The sequence below is a fragment of the Daucus carota genome, chromosome 6, assembly GCF_001625215.2.
Source record: "Daucus carota subsp. sativus chromosome 6, DH1 v3.0, whole genome shotgun sequence".
Taxonomy (NCBI): Eukaryota; Viridiplantae; Streptophyta; class Magnoliopsida; order Apiales; family Apiaceae; genus Daucus; species Daucus carota.
In genome coordinates, this window is record NC_030386.2 from 27,664,145 (window position 1) to 27,687,315 (window position 23,171).

General features: G+C 35.3%; 4 protein-coding genes and 1 long non-coding RNA gene across 9 annotated transcripts; 2 read left to right on the forward strand and 3 right to left on the reverse strand.

The window, feature by feature from the left end:
* Positions 1–881: 881 nt before the first annotated feature.
* On the forward strand, positions 882–5,322 carry LOC108228032 (uncharacterized). 2 transcript variants are annotated; one of them, XM_017403492.2, is made up of 6 exons: positions 882–1,297; positions 2,023–2,286; positions 2,390–2,563; positions 2,683–2,789; positions 3,607–3,941; positions 4,495–5,322. In XM_017403492.2, the coding sequence occupies exons 1-6, from the start codon at positions 1,169–1,171 to the stop codon at positions 5,091–5,093; spliced, it is 1,608 nt and encodes a 535-aa protein (XP_017258981.1). In that variant the 5' UTR covers positions 882–1,168; the 3' UTR covers positions 5,094–5,322. The 2 variants fall into 2 exon arrangements, with proteins under 2 accessions (XP_017258981.1, XP_017258980.1); XM_017403491.2 differs by having other exon boundaries at positions 978–1,297; positions 2,020–2,286.
* A 586-nt stretch (positions 5,323–5,908) lies between these two features.
* On the reverse strand, positions 5,909–8,619 carry LOC108224765 (protein HEADING DATE REPRESSOR 1). The gene is made up of 3 exons (XM_017399487.2): positions 8,370–8,619; positions 6,472–6,791; positions 5,909–6,279 (listed from the first exon to the last, which is right to left on the reverse strand). Exons 1-3 carry the CDS (start codon positions 8,461–8,463, stop codon positions 6,073–6,075), a joined length of 621 nt encoding a protein of 206 aa, XP_017254976.1. The 5' UTR covers positions 8,464–8,619; the 3' UTR covers positions 5,909–6,072.
* A 2,023-nt stretch (positions 8,620–10,642) lies between these two features.
* Positions 10,643–12,150, reverse strand: LOC108227100 (uncharacterized). Its single transcript, XM_017402094.2, has 2 exons — positions 12,001–12,150; positions 10,643–11,267 (listed from the first exon to the last, which is right to left on the reverse strand). The coding sequence occupies exons 1-2, from the start codon at positions 12,077–12,079 to the stop codon at positions 10,966–10,968; spliced, it is 381 nt and encodes a 126-aa protein (XP_017257583.1). The 5' UTR covers positions 12,080–12,150; the 3' UTR covers positions 10,643–10,965.
* A 1,473-nt stretch (positions 12,151–13,623) lies between these two features.
* Positions 13,624–15,019, reverse strand: LOC108227066 (uncharacterized). The gene is made up of 2 exons (XR_010284310.1): positions 14,621–15,019; positions 13,624–14,298 (listed from the first exon to the last, which is right to left on the reverse strand). It is a non-coding gene; the product is annotated as an uncharacterized LOC108227066 (long non-coding RNA).
* A 1,950-nt stretch (positions 15,020–16,969) lies between these two features.
* Positions 16,970–22,549, forward strand: LOC108224320 (mitogen-activated protein kinase kinase kinase 20). Of its 4 annotated transcripts, none has more exons than XM_017398875.2 (3): positions 16,972–19,811; positions 21,560–21,745; positions 21,932–22,549. In XM_017398875.2, the coding sequence occupies exon 1, from the start codon at positions 17,238–17,240 to the stop codon at positions 18,486–18,488; it is 1,251 nt and encodes a 416-aa protein (XP_017254364.1). In that variant the 5' UTR covers positions 16,972–17,237; the 3' UTR covers positions 18,489–19,811; positions 21,560–21,745; positions 21,932–22,549. The 4 variants fall into 4 exon arrangements, with proteins under 4 accessions (XP_063935927.1, XP_017254364.1, XP_063935925.1 ...); XM_064079855.1 differs by having other exon boundaries at positions 16,972–18,579; positions 19,673–21,745; XM_064079857.1 differs by having other exon boundaries at positions 16,970–21,745.
* Positions 22,550–23,171: the final 622 nt, after the last annotated feature.

The following is a 23,171-nucleotide window of genomic DNA, read 5'->3' on the forward strand; positions in this document are numbered from 1 at the left end:
AGAAATTTGTCCCTATTTAACTGTCCATTTATACTTTCAAAACTAATTTAATGATAATTTTTCAAATACATCTCCATAATTTCAATTTTCAAGGCTTGACTTATTTAAAACTTGGTTGAATTCATGTTTTCAAGACATAAAGTAGGGGTATTCCACCATTTTCAAGATATTAATTAGAGGTATTTAATGAAAAAGTTTATACAATCAATTATTCCTTGGTATGTGTATTTTTTTCCAAAATAGACAGATAAAAAGGGACGGAGGGAGTACTAAATATTGATAGGTCCCACCACTTTACCCACTTTTCATCTAACTTTATCATTTTTCATACATTGTCTTGGTCTCCGTGTCCCCCTCCAATGTAAACAATTGAGGGGGACGGAGGGAGTAGTGCTTAGTGTGTGCCCTTGGGCACACCATAGAAAAACCGTTAATTGAAATAGTTTCCATAGTTTACAAGACTAACCTTAAAACTCTACCTTGGTCAAGTTGAAAAAATAAATTTCTACAGAGGAGAGCATATTCTAATAAGGGTTTTGGTCCCTGAAAACTAATTGTCAGGGAGGCTTTATTTAACACACAACTCTGTTACTATCAGATTTGTATTTCAATGATCTGGATTGAAATTTTTTTCTTTTAAGTGTCTGTTATAATTTTCCGCAAATAAGGAAAGTTCCTATGCTCGGAAATTTTCCGCAGATAGGAACTTTCCCTATCCGCGGAAAATTATAGCGGACACTTAAAAAAATAAGTTTAATCTGAACTCTTGAAATATAGATCCGACGGCCCTGAAAATGTGTGAAGTGTGTGTTAAATAACCTGTCCGGACCAAGACCCTTCTAATAAAACATTGATTTGAATTAGTTGTGAAAATAAATCTAAAAAAACAGGTTGATGAAAGCGCGTGAGCGAAAACAGACGCAAAGGGAGCTGGATGCTCTCCCCACCAGCTCATTGTCTAAATCCCATCTTGTCTCATCCTCCTACCTAATATCCCCCACCCTCTCTACACAACACACACATCAGACCAACCATCTCTTTTTTACTTTACTCCGGCGACTACCCGCCCTACAACAACAATTAGCAGCTTACCCATCTCTCTTTGTTTCACTTTTTTCACCACCCCTTTTCGATCTTTCGTGTTTCGTTTTTCTTGTATTTACAGTTGATGACAAGCCGTAAGTTTTGGTCGGAGTCTCAATTTCCGACTCCCCCGCTCGTCAAATTAGAAGTTGAAGATTCTTTCCAGGACCAACATGCTCCTCTTCTTAAACGATCTAAGCTCTCCTCTTCCACGGTCAACTCTCTCTCTCTCTCTCCCCCCCTCCCTCCCTCTGTATCTGTATCTCTCTCCCCTCTATCTGCATCTCTCCCCCCTCTCTCTGTAGCTGATTAGTTTTGTTGATTAGTAATTGTTCTTAATATTGTATTCTGTGACATGAGTGGGAAAACCCTCTGTGGATTTGGGGGCATCTGTACAGATTGTTCAAGAAATTCTATTTTTTAACAAGATAGTGTTTATTTATCAAACTTATACTATTTATGAGTTTTGCCATTGCCTGATGTGAATTGACTAGGAAATGCAGCACCATACGATTGGTGTTTATAGGGTTCGATCTATATTGGTTCCTTTTTCTGTGTGTTTATACTTGTTATACATGTGTATGTTTTTGCACTTATATAATTTGATGGTTCGTGATTTTGTTTTTTAATTTGTGTCCTAACTATATTTGTGGAAACCCTTTTTTCTGGAAGCGGAAAACTTTCATGGGATTTAGATTTTAGGGCATCTCCGCATAGGGTTTGTGAAATTAGTTGTTTACACCTACTAAATATCTGCACAAGTTTGTGTTTCTTTGTTTAATGATCAAATTTTGTTAAAACACTTCTAATTTATTGTTTTCTGTGGTCTGAAAATAACGGAGAAGGAAAGCTCATGAAACTTGAGCAGTTTCCTGTGTGATGTGTTTTTTAATGTTTCTTGGCTGCTGATTATTTTACTCTGTGGATTTGGCACAGCAGCAGCAACATGAATCGGAAACTACTGCTTTTCCGGTACCCCCTTCACAATATAATCCACTCGATGAGCCAAGTCCTTTGGGTTTAAGGCTTAGAAAGAGCCCTTCCCTATTAGATTTGATCCAAATGAAGCTATCTCACGGTAATAAGACCAAGCTTGGGGCTCCTGTTAAGAAAGAACAAAAAGGTGTTGCTACTTCCAATAGTAATGATAAACTCAAGGCTTCAAACTTTCCTGCTACACTTCTCAAAATTGGAACGTGGGAGGTAAAATAAACTGCCTTTTGATTAAAATATTTTCATACAAAATTTTATTGCTTTATTTTTGAATGCTTCTCAAAAGAACTCGCTGATTTTCTACTGCTTGCAGTATAAGTCAAGACACGAAGGTGACTTAGTGGCCAAGTGTTACTTCGCGAAGCATAAGCTTGTCTGGGAAGTTCTTGATGGCGGTCTTAAAAATAAGATCGAAATACAGTGGTCTGACATTTTGGCACTGAAAGCAACTTATCCTGATGATGAACCTGGGACTTTGGATGTAGTGGTGATTTTCATCTCCCTACTGCAGTTTCTAGATGCGCATACTTTTTCGTTATTCTATGCAATCAGTATCATTATAATATATTTTTCTAACCACAAAATTCTATTATTTGCTTTTTACAGCTATCAAGACAGCCTCTTTTCTTTAGGGAGACAAATCCACAACCTAGGAAGCATACCCTGTGGCAGGCAACATCAGATTTTACTGGGGAACAAGCAAGCATGAACAGGTACCCTTCTTTAAAGGCTTCTAAATTTGTAGCTTATTACATATCTTTAAGAGAAAAGAAGGGTCCACTAAATGCCAAACTATCTTATACACTAGTATCAATATAGATAAAATAGAAACAAAGATTATAAGGACTATTGTTTTCAAGCATGGCCTATTTTTTATGTGTATACATCGTCTATTCATATTCTGGTACTGTTGAAGAACTTCTTCCGAAATATTATTAAGTTGATGGGTATGGCAAAGTATATTTTTCTGACCACAAAATTCTCTTATTTGCTTTTTTAATGTCGTTTGGCGGATAACATTGATTATTTATGTCTATTTTTGAATTTATTATGGCGTCAGCGATACAGTGAAGCTATGGAGATGAAAAACTTAATATTATTGTTGTCCGTACCTCTCTGACAACAGTATTTCCACTAATATCTTTGTGCTTCCAGTGCGTCAAAAGTTTGAGAAGCTTAAAAGTACCTTGTGCCTATATCTCTGAAAACCGATTGTCTGCTATCCTGATCAGCACAGAGCATTTGTTCCACAAAGAAACCTCATAATTGCGAAAAACAAGCTTCCCTGCATCTTGCTGAAGGATTTCCATTGTCCGACTGGGTAGAAGCATCTGAATTGAAATGATTATTAAATTTAAAAGTAAATGGATCAGGCATTAAATCTTAATTGCAACAAGTACAAGTTTTCTGTGGTAGAAGCAATAGAGCTTTACCGAGTACCAAGTAGAACTATGCATTTTGGCTAGCTTTTTAATTACTTTTTTGTCTTCTATTCCTTTTGAATGATATTGATTTTTCACTTTGTTGCAGGAGACATTACTTGCAATGCCCACCAGGCTTGTTGGGGAAGCATTTTGAAAAGCTCATTCAGTGTGATCCTCGTCTGAATTATCTGAGTCAGCAAGCTGAAATTACTCTAAAATCTCCATATTTTGAACCTAGGACTTCGGTGTTTGATGAATCTGATGACGGCAACAGCAAGTATGATATGAATAGAGATGGCAGGCCTCCGATCTTTAACTTGCAGGATGTGCCATCGTCATCTGGGCCTCAATCTTCATCCTCAAAGAATGGACAATATGATTTTCATGGAACTCATCAAGAGCAATTTTCTCGAGAAACACCTTCACCTTCACCGAGCTCAGGTAATATATATAAGAAAAGTACTTGGAATTTCCTCGGCAACTATGTTGTTATTCTATACTGGCTGCCTTTTAACTTGGCCTATAACCTCACGGTTCATTAAGTGTACAAATAAACAGTTTCCTAGATCAACTAGCCTTATATATCTGGAATTATGATATTTGAGGGGAACCTATTGTAGTTGGTATAATGTCGTTGGAGAACTTCTGACGACATTTTATAGAAGCATTGTTTCTCTTTCACATTAAACTTTGCAGACTGACTGCTCTTACCCTTTTAGCAGCTTTATTGCTTTATAATCAAGTAAATAACTTCCAATATTTCATACTCTGAACTATTTTGACAGTTTAAATTTCAGTACTGTCATCGGAGAACACAGTTTAACTTTTGAAACAGGTGTATATGAACACAGTTTTTCTGTCACTTAAAACTTTGCAGACTGAATGCACTTGATAGCCACTCCTCTCAGTGCTAAAATGTTAGCAGCTTTAATTGCATAATAATGAACCTTCAACATTTCACACTCTAAATTCTTTTCGTAATTTTTACATTCAGTTATGGAAAATGGTATGAATGAAGCAAGCAGTGGAACTGGGGAATTGAAGAATCTCAATGGTTGGGATAATATGAACGTCCCAGGACTTCACCCTTCAATGTCAATGAGTGATCTAGTGAGCCACATTGAACATCGGTTTTCTGAGCACAGGACATCCAACAATCCTCTGTCCAAAGATGAAAGAGAAAGTCTGGATATTCTGGATGAGATTAGCAAGTGCTTATTTACTGACTCTCAACATGTGCCAACATCTGATGAGAAGTCCATCATGACGAGAGTCAATTCTCTTTATAGCCTTCTGCAAAAAGATCCTACACCACTTCAAGATTTTAATTTTAGAGGTGGCCACAGTAATGATATGACTCTGATGGATAACAAGACGAAATATCAGTTGAATTGCTTTGCACCGCAAGTCAAAAGTGAGGTTACTGAGGATTCATCGACACCACATAGCGAGTCAGCTGATGTGTCTGGGGAGGGTTTAGGTATGTCCAGGAAGGATTCCGTTGGAGAGCTGCTTCTCAACCTCCCACGAATAGCATCTTTGCCACAGTTCTTCTTTAACATTTCTGAAGATTTTAACAGTCAAGCTAGATAATTTGTCCCACCTGGAGGTATCAGTGGTCTTCAAGTCGTGCACATGAGTGGTATTTTCTTGTTTGCTGGCATATATAGCATCTGTTGTAATAAGTAGATCACACTACTGTAGGTATCTTTTTACATCTAGCGAAGTTTGGGGATTCCGAAATATATATATTCATGAAGAATCCTCCTCTGTTTGTGTTATGTTTTGACTCTGCTGTAAATTACTAAATTCTTGTTCTGCCTTTCTTACTATGGCAATCAATATATTTGAAATTCTTTACAATAAACGTGTGCTTAGCTGCCAACTCACCTTGCGAAGTGATGATTCTCCTCCCAGTCTCACTGTTGGTGCATATTGAGAGGGCAGTTAAATAGAATCTGTATGATATAAAGAACTTTTGTATGAACTTAGTAAGGCTCCGTTTAACATTGTTGTTGCAGACTACGACAACAGTTTTTTTGTAAAACTGTTTGTTTTTTGTCCAAAACAGGAGAAAAATTATGTTGAAAAACAGGGGAAAAATTGTTTGTTTTTTGTCCAAAAACCGAATGGTAGCTTTTTGTCAAGCTTCTTCTTGCACGGAAACCGGTTATGGACCCGACTCTCCCCTAAAGTGATGCTATTTTGAACTGTTTAAAGCCCTCGCATTCATACGATTTAGAAGGCTTCTGAATCCATGCGAGTCTGCAAATGTACCCAAAGAAGTAGCATTTCATTTCACATGCCCTCTCTGAATTGTTTCAAGACACTACACAATTTTAATGAAGGAAGACGGACTTTGCGCTTTCGTGTAAAAATCAAGAAAATATTGGCATACAAACATAGAATTCCACACCACAAGAAAAATATAATCACACATCATCAGGTGGATGTAATCTTCGTTACATGAACATGTAACATTCATATAATATACATATTGTGAATAAATGCAATTTCTATATTTTCCTACACCATTAACATCTGCAGAAAAGAAATATAAAAGAACAGCACTTCAAGGTTCTGCACCCCCATCATCCACATTCTCGTTGTCGTCCTCCTGCAACATGTCCATGAGCATAGATATTTGGTTTTGAAGCATTGTGTTTTGCCTTTCTACATCGGCACGTTTGCTCCGTTCTTCCAAGAGCTGGATCTGCAAATGTTCCAAGCACCGAGAATCTTCTTCTAGTTGTTCGTTTAGTCCATCAATCTCCCTGTCCTGCAATATTTAAAGAGATTACAGTTCATTTACAGTTTCCTCTGAATACATGTATTGAAATAGCTTGTTTAATTTCTTAAAAGCATTGCAGTGTCAACACGTTAGTTCAAAGCATATTATCTTCATGTGAGACACGGACAAACAGACATACATCTGTACTCCTAATGTATATGTTAGTGTTAAGAGAAACACCTTGCGGTTCATTTCCTGTACAGCAATTCTGCGCATACTTTCAACAACATCAACATTGACAAGCTTTCGCTTCTTCCCAATCAACCAGCCTCGGGGATAACTTGCCTCATCGAAGTCTGGTGGAGGGAGTATGGATTCAGCTGTTGGTCTTCGACCATTAATACTTATGGGCTCCAATGGTTCAAACAGAGCTTTACGTTTCTCTGAAAGAACAGAAGCTGGAGTTGAATCTTGCTCCATCTCTTCATCAGGAGTTTCTTCCTGTTTTGGAGGGCTTTTTTCAGCATCATCATTTACTGTGTCTACCTTTTTCAAAGTAGCTGTTACAGGAAGCCACTACTTTAGACCAGTACAAGCAAGTTACCATGCACAGTCATAAGATGCCTATCACTTGTATCATCGTTTTGTATTTTTCTAAAAACTGATTGCTCATATTTTTATTTTAGAAGTATTTCAAAAGTCAATCTGCAATATCTGATTGTAGTTGGTACAAGCATAACTTTGGTAAGGAATACAATCTAGTAGTCATTTCCAGTCCCAAAGAATCAGTTCAAACTGAATGACTAGAGACATGGGAGTGATCAAACTAATAAAACTACTTCTATCTAATTTCCTATTACGGATAAGAACCAGAATCAACAGATCCTGCTCTTCTGATACCCACTGACATGCCACCATGACGGATAAATGTCAAGGTAAATATAAACTAGTTCAGACATATACACCACTTAACCTCTCCTCTTTCTTGTAATCCATCCCAATTTACAGTGGAACACGAGTTAAATCACCAAATTTGGCAGCAAATCAGAAGAGGAAAGATAGAAAGTAAGAACATCAGAAATTAAGAGCAGAAAGAATACAAAGTAATGAAGTCGAAGATTTGAGGGCAACTATCAGAGATATCCTTGTAAAAGAAAGTTAAAAAATTGCTCTGTATCTATGTCCAAATTTTAAATGTCGAAAATTGATGGGTTCCTCATATCGACCTCCAATTCACAGGTCCTCGTAACAACTTCTGGGAGATTACTTTCCATGAATCTGTAGTAGTCATACTATGTACGCGACATTGCAGACTGCAGTAGACACGGAACAAGAGAACCACCGACAACTATTGTATAAAGAAGAAGCTACAAACTCTATACAAAGAGTGGCTGCATACTCAAAATCTATTAAGCAGCACTGCCACAATAAAAGAAGACCAATACCGCAACAAAATATTCTATTAAACTAATCCCCTGCCAGGAAACTATAAAACTTGCATATGCAATATGCTCACAAAATTCAGAGACATACATATGTCTTTACTATGGCTATCTTATTCTCAAATTATAGATGGCATCTAAAAAACTTAAAAAAGTACAGGCACAATCATCTGACCAAATCTTTCAAATGCAGACAAAAGAAAGGTAAAAAGCCATTACAACAGAAAGATCTCAACTTTAATTTAAAATAGCTATGCACCATAATAATTAACGAAAAGTAATTAAGTTAAAAAAATTGGAACAATTAAAAAGTCAAAGAAAACAAATTGACATAAAAAAAACAAATAAAACAAGACCAAACATTTAAGCAACAACAAGAAACATAGATATAATTAGGTGGCAGTTGGTGTGTTCCCCACCATATACAAATACAATTCTATGATTATCAAACATTGATATGTTAATCATCCCCAGATATGTGGATGAAAATTGTTCTACGCAAAGCTAAAATCAACATGAAAAAGAAGACACAAAATGAAATTTAGCAAAAGTTTAGGCAAAAATTAATAAAAAAACAGAACTTGAGCAGTTCTTGAACATTTCTTATCAAGGAGAAGAACTCAACCTGTATAATATGACTAAAAAGTAAAAACTAGATAAAAGGGTGTGTAAGCATAGGTTAGCAGCAGCAAGTACCTGATCTCTTGCGAGACTTCCAAAAAACAGGAGTAGATGATATGGGAGAGAATCCATTGAGGGTAGTCTCAAGTTTCTTGCTTTCTTCACCCATGATGATTATATTTTAAAGTTGAAACCAGAGAGAGAGAGAGAGGGAGAGAGATGAGGGAGAGGGGGAGAGAGGATTATGGGAATTTGTTGTGCTTAGCTAAAAGACTTGTAGAGGTGAAGTCCTATTTTTTGTTTGGAGAGAAAATAGAGTTTAGGTGACGGAATAATCTAAGAAATTTGGACGGCTGAGATTAAAGCGGGAGTCATATTTCGGTTGCTTAGTTTAACGGTGATATCATGGTTAGAGCCAGAAGGAATTTTATGTGGGCTGCATGGGTGTGTTTGTACATACAAAGCATCAGTGTGTCAGAATGGCGGCATGTGCATCGTGCGCTCAGGACATATCTTACTAGGGGCGAGCAGGAAAAACCGAAACCGCAAAAAAAACCTAAAAAAACCGAAAAACCACACCGAAAAAAACCAAACCGCAAATAAAACCGAAAATAACCGAGATAAAAAACCGAAATTAGTGGTGCGGTTTTATTTTCGGTTTTATGCTAAAACCGCACCGAAATTAACCGAACCGAAATATATATATATATTTAATATAAATATATATATATATATATATATTTAATATAAATATATATATATATATATATATATATATATTAATAATAGTAATAAAGCACCTTAGTCATTTTTAAACTTCACATCTAATTTTGTATGGAGGTTCTTCTTCCATACTTGCATACTTGCTTAGTCACTTAAATAACCGGGCACCCAAATATTTGGAGGAGCGCTTGATCGAAAATTAGGGCTATTGTGATTTGCCACAAAGCAGAAATATTTCTGTTGTTAATCTGCTAATCAAATTTTATTATGAAACCTATTCTACTTTTTTTATTTATGTATTTTTTGAAAACTTTTTATTTGAATTTCATGATTAGTTGATTTTGGGTAATTTTATTGACTTGACATCATCTAATTTCTTGTCAAAATACATATCTTTTAGTTTTTATTGTGTATTAAGGTTTTTAGATGAAAGTATGTAATGTTTCCTATATCCTCATATAGAAACAATAGTAAATAGTAACCGAACATATTGTACATGTTCATGAAAATTTTACATTTTTTTAAAAATATCATTATGCACAAGAGTAGCAAATAATAGTGGAAAAACCGAAAAAAACCCGCAACCGACTAATGGTTAACCGCAACCGAAAAACCGTTTTAGTTGGTGCGGTTACGGTTAATGATGATTAACCGAACCGAACCGCATTCATCGGTTTGGTAACGGTTAATGTCCGGAACCGCACCAAACCGCACCATGCACACCCCTATATCTTACTCATCCTTTAAAATGTGTGCCAGCGCTTTTGTTTCTTTTTGTTGGGCTTAGGACTGCAAAGTGAAAATGCATGGAAATGGGCTTTTTGCCTCTAGTAGCCTATTAATCTCAGAGTCCAGTCCGTAACAATATCTCCGATATGTCAATATGGCCCATGTGGGTGCTAGAACATAACAGGCGAGATTAAAAAAATATAATGTAAATTAAGAATATTTTTATTATATTTCTAAAAAAGAAGAATATTTTTATTAATCCATAAGTGAATTTAATATTAGCAGATATACCATCTTTATATTCTTATTGTGAATTATATAATTTAAAATAATATCTTTCCAATTCTCCTCTAATTCACTGAGGGAATATTTTCATGTGTGAGTATATTTATATATGCCCTTTCGCTTTCCACTAAATTCAGAATAAATTTTATTACTAATTTATAATCTCCCGTTATCGACATAAATTACTCCCTCCGTCCCAACCAATTGTATACATTTCGTTGGGACATCCAAATCAAGAAAAAGCGTAAAAAAATGAGTAAAGTTAGAAGAAAAGTGGGTATAGTAGTGATGCCTATTTATATTTAGTAATACATTGGAGATAGTTGAGGAAAGTAGTGGGTGTGGCCGTGTTTATATTATTATAAAATGGAGATAGTGGAAAAAAATAGTTGATATAATGGTGTTTTTATATTATTAAAAGTTATTATTTTTTGGTCGATCACCATTAGTAAAAAGTTAAAAAAAAAAGTAAATATTAATGAATTGCAGTTGAAAAAACAAATAAACTTCAACTTTATTATTTCTCCAAAAAACTATAATTATGTTTTAATATAATTATTAAAATAAGAAACAACTAAATATAATAGAATTATGGTTATTATTGATTCGGATAACCGGATATAATTGGTTTCATTTCAGAATAAATTTTTGTGCTCGAATATGCTAAAAGTATAAACTTGGAAGTTACAATCACATTCAGCCATCCACCAGGACCACCACACAAGACCACAATGCAAATATTGCATGCCCATGCAACAATATTACACATAAGTTTGGGCCGTACAAACACTGAAAGAAACAGAACGTTTTCTCCCCAACTTGATAGGAAACTAGTTTTGTAATAACCTCAAATGTTAAAGATCTCCAGTACTACATTCTTTAAAAGGATTTATGTAGCTGCAGCACTCTGGTTGCATAAACTTCGGCTGGAACATTAGGCACTTGCCTGAACATGCGGAGGTGCAACACGAGGAGGTGGAGGTGCTAGTAATGTTGGCCGCTTGATGATTTCCTGGTGTGAAAGAGCAGTAGCATCATAATTTGAGCTCCTAAGCTGTTGAGGTGCAACTTGAAGGGAAGGATTTGATGGATCTGCTTCTGTCCTGCCATAAATAGCAAAGATTGCATTCCATTTCTCATATGCATTTGTCGGAATATGTGGAGGTGCAACATCTGGAGGAGATGGAGCTGCTGTCGTCCTTGTAATCATGTCATACTGATTTATAGATGGATCTTCTGCAATATAAGAATTTATTCCAGAAAATAATATTAACCCTCCTATTTAGCAGCTAAAAACTGAAGAGTTACACTGAAATATATTAATGGCTTGTTTGGGAACAAGGATTTCATTTAAAATTCTGAATTTGATCAAATAACCTGTTTGAGAATTTGGATTTGGATTTCATTTGAAATCCAGAAATTCAAATACTAGTACTCCCTCCGTCCCACTCATTTCTTATCGAATGGGTTGGGCACGGAGATTAAGAAATATGTATAAAGTAGTGGAAAAGAGGAAGAAAAATGGGTAAAGTGGTGGGACCCATTGATTTTTAATGTATAAAAAGAAGATAGTGGAGTAAAAGTAGTGTGAAAAGGAAAGAAAAGTGGAGAAGTGGCGGGACCCATTGACTATTTTTGGTAAGTTTTGAAATGTAAAGAATTGGGTGGGACTCCCCAAAAGGAAAAGTGTAAAGAAATGGGTGGGACGCAGGGAGTATAAATCTGAGAATTTGAAATGACAACTCAAATCTTGTCATTTGAAATGAAATTCAGGTTTCCAAACGACCTCTAATATTACTCAACTGCATTTGTAATGTAGTACCATTTACAGTCACACACTACCAAAGATACCAGATGCATGTAAAAGATTAATTCGCGAAATGCTGAGAAGTAGCAGAGTGCAGAGACTTTTGGTTTCAGAAAACATATATACAGACTCTCAACTGAGTCATGAATGAGGTGCATATACCTGGTAAAGTTCTTGCATGAGTTCCTAAGAAAGCCAATACAGATAAACAGAAGAAAATCTTGGCTGCAGGTATCGTCATTGCTTTCTGCAGATATGTGGCATATGGCAGAGTCTTGTTTAGTCTTATATATAGATATCAAGACCTTGACACATTTGCGAACATACAAAAGTGCTGCTGACTGACACAAACCAAATCTTGTACTATTTAGAGAGCATTGCATCTGACCTAATTCCATTCCCCTGACCCTTTCCTGTTCATATTGCTGTTAAAACATTTCTAAATGTGAAACATGGGCTATTAATTACTTTCTCAAGGCAGTGGTGAAATCAGAGTTGCGAGAAACAATATGAAAGTAATTTCTTGAGATTAGTCGACGCTTAAAATAAACATCTTTTTAAAAATAAAAAAAATTCAATTGTAGGAGAAAAATTTATGTTAACTGTGTTTAAGGTTGAAAGGCTAGCTAGCACCTGGAGTTTCCATTTATGTTCTCAACACAAAATGAAATCTCTAGTAGATAAAGTACATAGAGAGAGAGGTTCAACTCGTAAACCCATACAAAATTAATTAAAGGATCAAAGGTAAACACCGTCCTAGAATGAGCACGAGGAAAAGTGACATGTTAAACCCTTTTTACAAGGCTGTAGTAAAAGCGGAAATGTGAAGTCATGGTCGGTGATTAATAGAATAATCAGTATTTATCGGAATGATGAATAAGGACATTGATGAAATATATTAAAATATTATAATAATATTTAATTTATTAAATCTATTATATTTATTTTGAAATATATGTTCTAATTGATCGATCGATAGTATATTTTGTACTCTCTGAGTCTCTCAATTGTTTACATCGAGTGATGAGAGCTCAACACGTATTTTAAAATTCCACAAAACATAGTTTGATAAATCATTTTATTTTTTTCTTAATAAAAGTTTAGTGCTTAAATTTTATATAGAAAAAAAATTATGAACATACACGTCCCCAAAATACGTATTAAAATTTAAACCATTGAAAAGAAAGAAAAAGAAACCGACAGATCAATCATGGATTTTTAAAACAGGAACATATCTAGGTCCACCGAGTGTCCTTGTACTCGCACTGAAAACTCTAATTCACATTCTTCATAGTTACTCTCCTCTTGATTTTAAAAATCTTTAAAATCTAATTTATATGACCACACGCTAATTATTATCGTCTCGGCATTCGGATCCTTTTATAGGCAACTCAGCAGTATCTTCACCGACCAGTAAATACTGAAACTGGACCACATTGATGCATAAAACAACCTTGCTCCTCATTATACAGCAGGACTTTCCTTCCCATCTTCTCAGTATTTCATGAGCTTGTGTCACAACCAATTGTAATTAAAATAATTAGATGCTGGAATCTTTAGGAAACGTGTTGATTAATATGCTTGCCTGCTTGATTATTAATACAACCCTAAGGCGTTGACTTGATCTCTTTAGCCCCCTTCACTTAACAATTCTTGTCTGTGAAATCTGTAAACCATCCAGGTATTGGCATTTCCAACTTCTTTCCTTACTTGCAGAAAGTGTAACAGTTTGATCATAGAATGCCATAGAAACAAAAAACCTGACAAAACATTCAAGATTCCGAGGAGAACAAACCCAAAAATTACACTTACTTGATAGTACAAAAATAGATCAAACTTTTAACCACGAAGCATTAACGCTCATATTAACTTATATTTAACCACGCAGGATTTAGCACCTTCATATTGTCCAGTACAACAGTAATGATACAAAAAATAGAGGGCATTCTTGAAAAATAATCAAAATTTCGAATTGCAGACTAAATGATACTTTGGAAAGGAGATAACCACTTAAACTTCTCCGCTTCATTGTCTGAATAAGCATGAACTCTCTGTGGCACAGTAGGAATTGTCTGAACATGTGGAGGTGCAACATGAGGAGGAGGTGATGATAAATGTTTCCGCTTAATGATTTCTTCGTGTAGGCTTTCACTAGTAATAGATGGAATGCTCATAAGTTTTCCCTGTTCATGTCCAGGTGCAACATGTGGAGAAGGATGTGATTGTGGTGTCTTTTCATGGTTGTCAAAGATTGAGCTCCATTCTTGATATGCACCTCAGCACCTGTATGAATACGTGGAGGCCCTACGTTTGGCAGAGGTGGCGGTGGTGGTGCTTGTGATGGCCTTGTGATCATGTTGCGTAAATTTCCAGTACCAAAAGAAATGCTTATAACATTATGATGTGGAGGATCAACTTGTGGAGAAGGATGTTCTGATGGCCTTCTCTTGAATAGGTCTTCTGCATTATAAGAGTCCATTTCATAGAATTCCATTCAGCCAATTTTCAATTTTCTGCTCGTCGACACAATAATAATGCCGCGAGCCTATGAAGCATTAACGCTTACCAATCTATGTGCATCTTACAGAAGTATAAATACAGCCACAGTTTTAAAAATAGATAAATCAAATATATATGCTAAAAATTTAAACAAAGTATTTGAGAAGATACAGTGAAGAATAATGCTGGTAAGCTGTAACAGAGAGTTCAATCTCTCAGGAGATTCATGTAGGAGATACGACATATTATAAACATATCGTTTACGATACAGCTACCGACATACCTGGTAAAGTTCTTGCATGAGTTCCTAAGAATGCCATTAGAGAGAAGAGAAGGAAAGCCTTCACTACTGGAATCATCATTTTTTCTTAGTCAGTTGAGGAGTAAAAACAGAGCCTTCTATAGTCTATTTATAGATATTAAGACTTGCTAATCTTTAATTACCAATAAAAGGAAGGTGCTGATGTTTGAGTAATGTACTGACACCAGATCTTGTAAATGTACTTTGAATCTCACACCTAACCTTCAACCATTTCCCTCTGGAAATGACCAATTAGCAAACAAATCTACATGTGAACTTGTAAATATTTTTTATTTGTAACGTCTCTGTGCCTTGTTAGCCTTAAAGAACCACTATACCCTGGCCGCCTTGTATATCTATGGCAACTTATGAGTTGATGTATTACCTATGTTGACATGAATGATTTCCTAACAACCGTGTTGTGATTAATTATAATTGAATCCTTGATTCATCAAAAATGTTTTAATAATGTTGTCTGATTCGTGAGTTTTAATAGGTTTCGACAAATATATTAAACTTGCAACACCAATCCTAGGTAGACTAGCATGATGTGGCGGTGATAAGGTCGTCTCTAGTAATCACCGGTTATAATAAGGTGCAGATATTAAATGCAAATTAGTACTAATATAGAAAGAGTCCATGAATTTGAAGGTTTACCAATAGTAGTAGAATTAGTGCATGGTCGTCGCCTAAGTTGTTGCTCCTTTGTGCTACTCTGGCGTGATCACTCACAATCATTAACATCTATTATGAGATATTTCTACACTTTTAATGTTGGTAGTATTTGGTATTTTGAACAATAACGAGACTGAATGATATGAGAGTTCATTAGTTATCAACAGCAGGTGTTACTTTCTTGCGATAGTTCCACTTCATCTGATACTACTTGCTGTCTCCAGAGTTTGTTATTTGGGACTGTAACTATAATTCTGAGATATTTGTAGAATTTGTTCGTCAGCATCTATAATTTTGTCAGTTGTTGGGTTCCGACGACTCTGACAGCAGAAAAATGTACCAAAGGTTAGCCTTTTACCTAGGCTAGTGGTCAGACATCTTCTTGTTTTAAGCATCTTCCGAATGAAGAGAGGGGGTAATAACTGATAAAATGTGAAATTATTGATTAGGTCTGCTCCCCACCAATGATGAATCCGGTGGACAAGTAAGCGACTCAATTTCTCGCGGACGGTATTCATCTTGTATCCCCTTGTTGCACGCCAAGAGTTTGTTCAAGCTCAAGGAAGTTGTGCATCAAGTACTGGGAGGCTACATTTCAATAGCATCGCATACATACTTGTTAGAGGGAGGGCGGACGGGTTAAAGTTGCATTGACTTGTTACCTTGTGGGTTGATACTGATTTCCGTATTAAACAAGTAACATCTGTGTCACCAGCTCTCCATGGGACAAGATTAATGGAATTCTGTATCTTTTTTCATATCTCTGTACTAAAACGAAAATTCATTATTTTACTCATATTATATAGCTTGTATGGAGTGCGGGCAAGATGCAACTTAAATCTTTCAAATTTTGTTACAAGTCTTCATTTAATATTTTTAGAAATGTTTCAATTAATAATTTAATAATTATCATCCTTTTTGGTTTAAGATTTGGCATCATAATTGATTTGATTTCAGTATTACCAATCTATATATTATAAATTATAAATATAAATAACGTGTTTTCATGATCATTCATAAATAAAATATTTTATTACTCGAAGGTGAATGTTTATTTTTTTATGTTGAAAAGAAAAAGTTGTTATATTAATAATTTTAAATAATTTTTTTTATTGTGAATAGATAATAATATATCATAAATACATAAATATGAGAACATAGATTGTTAATGCATCTTACCTTTTTGTTAGCTGCAGTTATAAAGCCACAGTTGATGCTTATACTAACTTGCACGGTAAATCAATTCTGCTCATGTGATAATACACAATATCATTATTAAAAGTGATTTAAATTTTGAATATCATAAACGAATGGTCTATTAGACTCATTAAAATATCATTACCACAACTAGTCAACAAATTTATGAAATTTCTCATTTATATCATCATACAAGCATCATGACAAGTTGATCTCTCTGTCCTAACAACACAATCTCAGAATGATCTCAAACTCAGATTTATCTGCTTTGTGCTTCCTCTCCAAGATTTGTACCATCATCAAGAAATCCAATCAAAACAAAATAACAGCAGTAGATACTAAAAGTTGTATGAGTTCGAACATGCATAAACATTAACATACCACAATAACTATTTAGACAAGAGACAGTTATTCTGTTAAAAATAGAAGCCTCGAAAAAAATACAAAACGCGGCTGCTTTACGAACAAACATGCTACTATTCATGACATACACTCATTTCCATTATTAATCACAATCTGCACGACTTGTCCACTTCCCGTAAAAACCCCAATTTCTTGCAACTCAATTTTTATTTTGTTTGTGACCCTCTTTCTTGAAAACCCTATTTCCTAATTTTGTTATCTTGGGTTTCTTTATCTGCACTCCTCCTCCTGTTTTCAAACGTTTGAAAACATACCTTATAAACCCTATTATTCGTTTGCAATTTGCTGCTTTTGGGTGTCATTTATGATGGTTATTAAGGAAGATTATGATGGGTGTAAAGATAGAGTTGAGCAGAAGAAGAATAGATATGGGGATGGAGTGGCATGGTTTAGAGGTGCATTGCTAGGTAAAGGAAGTTTTGGGTCTGTTTTTTTAGCAACTTTGAAGAAGCCCAAATCAAAATTCAGGTGTTTTCCACCTGTTATGGCTATTAAATCTGCTGAGGTCTCTGTTTCTGGGTCTATTCAGAAGGAAAGGGAGGTTCTTTCGAATATTGGGAGGTGTGATTATGTAATTAGGTGTTTTGGTGATGAGATTACAACTGGGGAGAATGGTGGGATGGTTTATAATTTGTTGTTGGAGTATGGTGCTGGGGGAACCCTAGCTGATGTTGTTGGTGATGGGGGATTGGCGGAATTCGATGTGAAGCGGTATACGAGGGATATTGTGAGAGGTATATATCATATTCATAGTAATGGTTATGTTCATTGTGATTTAAAGCCTGATAACGTGTTGCTTGTTGGTAATCGTGGTAGTCAGTTTAGGGCAAAAATTTGCGATTTAGGGTTGGCGAAGAGGGGGATGCAGAGTAGTAGTAATAAGAAGAGGAAGTTGGATCCTTATTTTAGGGGGACTCCTATGTATTTATCGCCTGAAGCACTTGCTGATGGTGTTCAGGAATCGCCTGCGGATATTTGGGCACTTGGTTGTATTTTGATTGAGATGTTGACGGGGAAGTCTGCGTGGGATGGAATTCAGGATTTGGATGGTGATGAGCTTCTTGAAAGGATTGCGGAAGGGCGTGAAATGCCGAGAATTCCAAGTGAGATATCGATTGAGGCTAAGAATTTTTTGAAGAGTTGTTTGGCGAGGAAGCCTATGTATCGTTGGACAGCGGAGATGTTATTGAATCACCCGTATTTGGAGGGTCTGGTTGATGTTGACGAGGCTGGGGAATACGAGGAGGTTTCAGATGTGAATGCAGATAGTTCGTTGATGTTGTTGTCTGAGGCTGATGATGAGCTCGGTTTCTCTTTCTGGGAAGATGATAGCTTCCTGTCGGAGGAAGAATCGGTTTCTTATTGGTCAGAAGATGAGGAGAATGGTGTAGAAGTTACTGGTTTAGCTAAAGAAGCTACATTGAATATCCAAGAGAGTGCAGATACTGCAAGCTCAAGAAGTGATTCTGAATTTAAGCATGCAATGAGGGTGCCAGTTCCTTCAAATACAAGACATCAGTACCCAATTGCATTCACCATTCCTGCTGGTGTCTAGCAATGTTTTGGCGAGTCATTTAGCCAAGGCCAACATGCACAGTGTATTTTACAAATTACTAAAGTATACACATCACAACCAGACAGAGCAGGTAATTACTGATTTACTATTGGTTTCTAGGATATGATAGTTATTGTGATTCATTTATTCATACTATGGATGATAGTTATTGTAATTCATTTATTTATGTATGGGAGATCTATGTATATTCTCCAGTATGTATAATGCCTCAGATAAGTGCAGTCATGGCATTTAAGGCAGTCTTGGACACAGATGTGATAATTCTTCATGCTTCCTTTCTTGGGTCATCTGCAACATACATGAGAACTTTCTAAAAGTAGTCATTTTCCTTTTAGAGTAAGAATTTGTAACTTTTGCATCCTGGGACATTAGATATTATACACACACCAATCAGTATTTTATTTTGTAATATTCTTTTGACAATTATTGTTATGTGAGCTATCTTTGTTTTAGGCCGAGTTGTTGTCCAACTGTTGCTGTATAATGTATGAAGCTAATCCTTTTACACATACATTTTTTCTTGCATGCATACAATGGATCAATTTTCTGAGTTTAAGAGCACAGGTCGCACACTTCCCTGTAGTGTAGGTATGCTCATTGTTGATATTTACACATCTCAGAGATACTTACATGTTGATTTGGCCGAACTTCATTTGCAGAGGAGTCATGTTCTTTCCCTTCTGCTGCACTGATCTGACAGGAGGAAAAGAATTTGGCATGAACTATTACTAAAGAGTGATGAATCTAGTGCTTATATTTTGTCTCTCTGTTTTTTTCTAACTGAAAATTAGTTAAGTTGAATCAGGTGTATGGCCATACCCCTGCGAGTATTGGATCACTCTCTTAAACATTAGTCTATTTAGAATATTTAGTTTGGATCATTTGGATTAGGGTCCATTTAATTTAGTTTCTAATCATTAGAATGAAGAAGTGAGGTATTATATACTGGTATCTGAAATTCTAAAGAGGTGCGCCTGGTTAGTTATATACCCAACGTAGCTAAATTAATTAAACTTGTGTATTACGATCTCCATTTCAGCCATCCTTTTAGTATTTAATTCTCTATCACCAGCATCATATATGGACCAGGATGCAAGTTTATTTAACTTTTCTGGTTCGAATATTCACAAACACATTATTGTATGAGAACGCTTTCTTTCCAGATTTCACATGCTGAGTGCATTGAAAGGCCTTGTAGTGGGACCTGTCATGACACAAATTGAAGGGTTAGCCTTATGGAAAATTTGCCCACAGATGTTGAGGGATGCAGATACTGCCTTCATTTTACCAACTTATCATGAGGTAATAATGTCTTCTCTGTGTCTTTCTTAAAAAGTGTTGCTGAACCATGCTGTGGCATGCTTCTTTTGAAGTTTGAGAGTATGAACATGATTTCAGAGGACTTGTAGACTTGTAGTAATATTACTATTAGCCGGTGGTTGTCCCATGCAGGTTAAATCTCTTGAAAGCTCTATAACTGCTTATTGAACTTTTGAGTACAGAACAAATTCACATAGCATATCTGCTCTTATTAAATAACTCACTTTACTTTAGTCGATAGGACTACATTTCTACCATCTCTAGTATATCTCGTTACTAGTCTAGCTCTTGTAGATGGTCCTGCAAAGTCCCATTTTACCCTCAAGGATATGCATGTAGAACCAAAAGGTTTTTTTGTATAAATGCGTCGGAATGTTAGATAATATTGTTTTATAGTTGATGACTGGTACTTGAGCTGTTCAAGATGACAGAGGCTCAGAGATTTCTGCTTCTTGATGTTCAAGTTTGAAGCCTGTTTTTCAATTGGCACTTGAAACTGTAACAAAGCAATTCAATGCTTGATGGCTGATGCTACCGATGACCTGGAATTGGTGAGAGATATCTGTAGCAGCAGTACTATTTGAAATGATTTGCAAAATGTATTTGGATTTGGTCTTCGCAAAAGTTATTTCCTCCCATCTTGTTGGCCCGCTTCATTTTGCAAACATTTCAACATATAACACAATTATTTTTTAAAAAATATACAGTACATGATTACCCTTGCCAAAAGCATTGAAATGAGTTAAAATCAAAAAGTTCGGATTTTGCAAGTAAAAAATAGGGACCAAAGAGAAATGTAAAACAGATTATTTAATTTATGACGGGAACTAGTTGGAAAAATAGTTCTATTTATAAATGAACATTTTTCAGTACACTTTAAAGCATCTTTTTCTTATCTTTCTCTGCGGGCGAAAGTTGAGTCGTTCTCCACCATCAATATCGACCCGCTTCCGCTGTAGATTTAGCATGCAATTTTAGAATCTGATCTCCTTTCCTTTCTCAGCTGACTACAACTTTAAATAGTACACTGATTCTTTGTGCCTCGTGTCATTTCTAGCCTCCACCATCCTTTTTTTTAATAAAAGAATAAATTTTAATTCCGAATTGGAACAAAGTTTTCACTAAATTTGGCTGAGTTCGATCTGACATAAAAAAAAAAAAAAACAGTTCACCCAAAAATCCATGCAAATTGTAGAAGTTATCAATTAATAGATAATTACTATGAAATTTATTATTTAACTATATTTAAAAATAAATAAATCAGACAATTAAGGTTAAATGATCTGAAGTAGCGAAATTTTTATTCAGAGTCTGGAATAAAAACCCAAATAATCCATGTCATCAGAAATGCCAAACAATATGAATGAAAGTAGATATTAAAAACTAAAACTAGCATATACCTATAATTGAACTCAAAAGTGTGCTATAAGCCTATAATTATACCTATTAGTCTATTAATCAAACCTATATATGATGGTATATCTTCACATAATATGCTGGAGTAGAGTATTTTCATTTTTCTGCCAAGAGAAAATAACGAATCCAGGTGCCTTTTCCATTATAAAAGTTGGTTTCGATTCCGATCTGCTTTTTTGGTTCATTTTGGGGCTTTGAAATGGCAGCACCATGTGTAGAAACAGCAGCTTGTAGCATACATGTGGTGTGGCCAGTGGCCACTAGTGCAGCATCTTTGGCTCATAGTCTGATACTATACTCATTTGGTGAACCAGATTATAAACAACATGAGAGCTGAACAAGAACCTTAAGTCTCTACTTGTGTCTTAAGACTTAAGGTAGAGAAATGAAGAAGATTAGTGTTGTCAGATGTTTATTCATCATCTTCATCAGTCTTCAGCTTTTCGTTACATTAACGGTCTCTGTTGAAAACAAGGTGGAGAGAAATCTTGGTGATCATGGTAAGGCCAAATCGTTTAATTTTAACTTCAGATATATTATCTGATTATCTGACATCCATCTATTTTAAGAGCACGTACTTATTTTTAGATGCGCATGCTCACATGTATTCGCTAGTTATACCACAATAGAGATTCTGACAGGGAGTATTAATTTTGTTATAATTTTTGGATTCATTTTTTGTGCAGCAGCTATGGCAGTTGCGGAGATAGATCCACAAGAAGATGGTGGTAAAGCGCGAGTAGATGATCAAGTGAAGAATATGATTGTGAACTCCAAAAAGTCTCAGGGCAAGAGCGGCTCTGGTGGTGGTAATAATGCTGTTCATGGAGATAATAAGAAAAGTGCAGCATCGATGCTTCCTCAAACTCTGTCTTACTTCATATCAGCTAGCTTTACCTTTAGCTTGCTTGTATTATCATTCTGATTACTCTAAGATATGTGTGTGGAGTGTGATAATAAGCTAAGATAGCTTGGATTAGGCTTATACTAATTGTTCAGTCAGCTTCTCTCCGAATAAGTAAGATTTCTAAGTTTAGTAATGTCTTGGATTTTGGTTTCAAAGTAAACTGTTGCAGGTTTTAGCTTTAAGGTATAAGAAGTTGAGCAGTGACGTACTTAGTGCACGAGTCTCCCGACTATCAGCATTAGCAGGGCGATTCTAGCAGCTTCACCCTTATCTTTACATAAGTATGTTGTGCTTTCGAAGGTTGTGACCTCATGAATAACTGTTATGGCGAACTCTTTCCACTTATCTTTTTTCTTTTTCGTGATTTAAGATACTATATACACGGGCATCTTTTGTATTTTTGATCTTTAACATGTTTGGTTGGAATAAGTTTGTTTGGCATATAAAGTGACAACTGATCCTGCAACTCCAGTTTGAGCTGTGAAAGCATAAACAGCACTCAAGTTCATTGGGCTAGTTTGGTTAGTGTTTATTTTTTATAAGTAATAAATTACTTATATGTGAGAAATAATTTTTAATTTATGTGTTTGGATTTTTTTTAATATATATAACTTATTGAATTTTAAAATTACTGATATAACAAAAATATTATGAACAGAATTTTAAAAATAAAAATAAATTATTAACAAAATTAAAATTTTCAAACTTCTCATCTACATGTATTGAGTGATAAGCTAAGCTAGCCTAGAATAGGCTTCTACTGAATGAATTTTGATAAATTAGTTTTTTGAGTTTAGTCGTGTCTTGAAATTTGGTTTTAAATAAAATTCTTGTGGAACTCCTGTGAGTCTGTGAGAGTATCTTGCTAAATTTGTCGAATCTCTACAGGTCTGTAAGAAAATGTGTAGGAAGATTGTACGTCATTTATTACCATATTGAACTGATATATTCTTTTTTAACAATTTAAAATAGACTTAATTACCAAAAAAACTATACAACTATCATGTTTTTTTCAATTT

Excerpts from the sequence above, each read along its gene's own strand:
- LOC108224320 (XM_064079857.1), top strand. The coding sequence starts at position 17,238 with ATGATGGTTATTAAGGAAGATTATGATGGGTGTAAAGATAGAGTTGAG.
- LOC108228032 (XM_017403491.2), top strand. The coding sequence starts at position 1,169 with ATGACAAGCCGTAAGTTTTGGTCGGAGTCTCAATTTCCGACTCCCCCG. Across the intron at positions 1,298-2,019 it reads CTAAGCTCTCCTCTTCCACG|CAGCAGCAACATGAATCGGA; the intron begins GTCAACTCTCTC and ends GATTTGGCACAG. Across the intron at positions 3,942-4,494 it reads TTCACCTTCACCGAGCTCAG|TTATGGAAAATGGTATGAAT; the intron begins GTAATATATATA and ends TTTTACATTCAG.
- LOC108227100 (XM_017402094.2), bottom strand. The coding sequence starts at position 12,079 with ATGACGATACCTGCAGCCAAGATTTTCTTCTGTTTATCTGTATTGGCT. Across the intron at positions 11,268-12,000 it reads TCATGCAAGAACTTTACCAG|AAGATCCATCTATAAATCAG; the intron begins GTATATGCACCT and ends CTTATATTGCAG.
- LOC108224765 (XM_017399487.2), bottom strand. The coding sequence starts at position 8,463 with ATGGGTGAAGAAAGCAAGAAACTTGAGACTACCCTCAATGGATTCTCT. Across the intron at positions 6,792-8,369 it reads GAAGTCTCGCAAGAGATCAG|CTACTTTGAAAAAGGTAGAC; the intron begins GTACTTGCTGCT and ends TTCCTGTAACAG. Across the intron at positions 6,280-6,471 it reads TACAGGAAATGAACCGCAAG|GACAGGGAGATTGATGGACT; the intron begins GTGTTTCTCTTA and ends TAAATATTGCAG.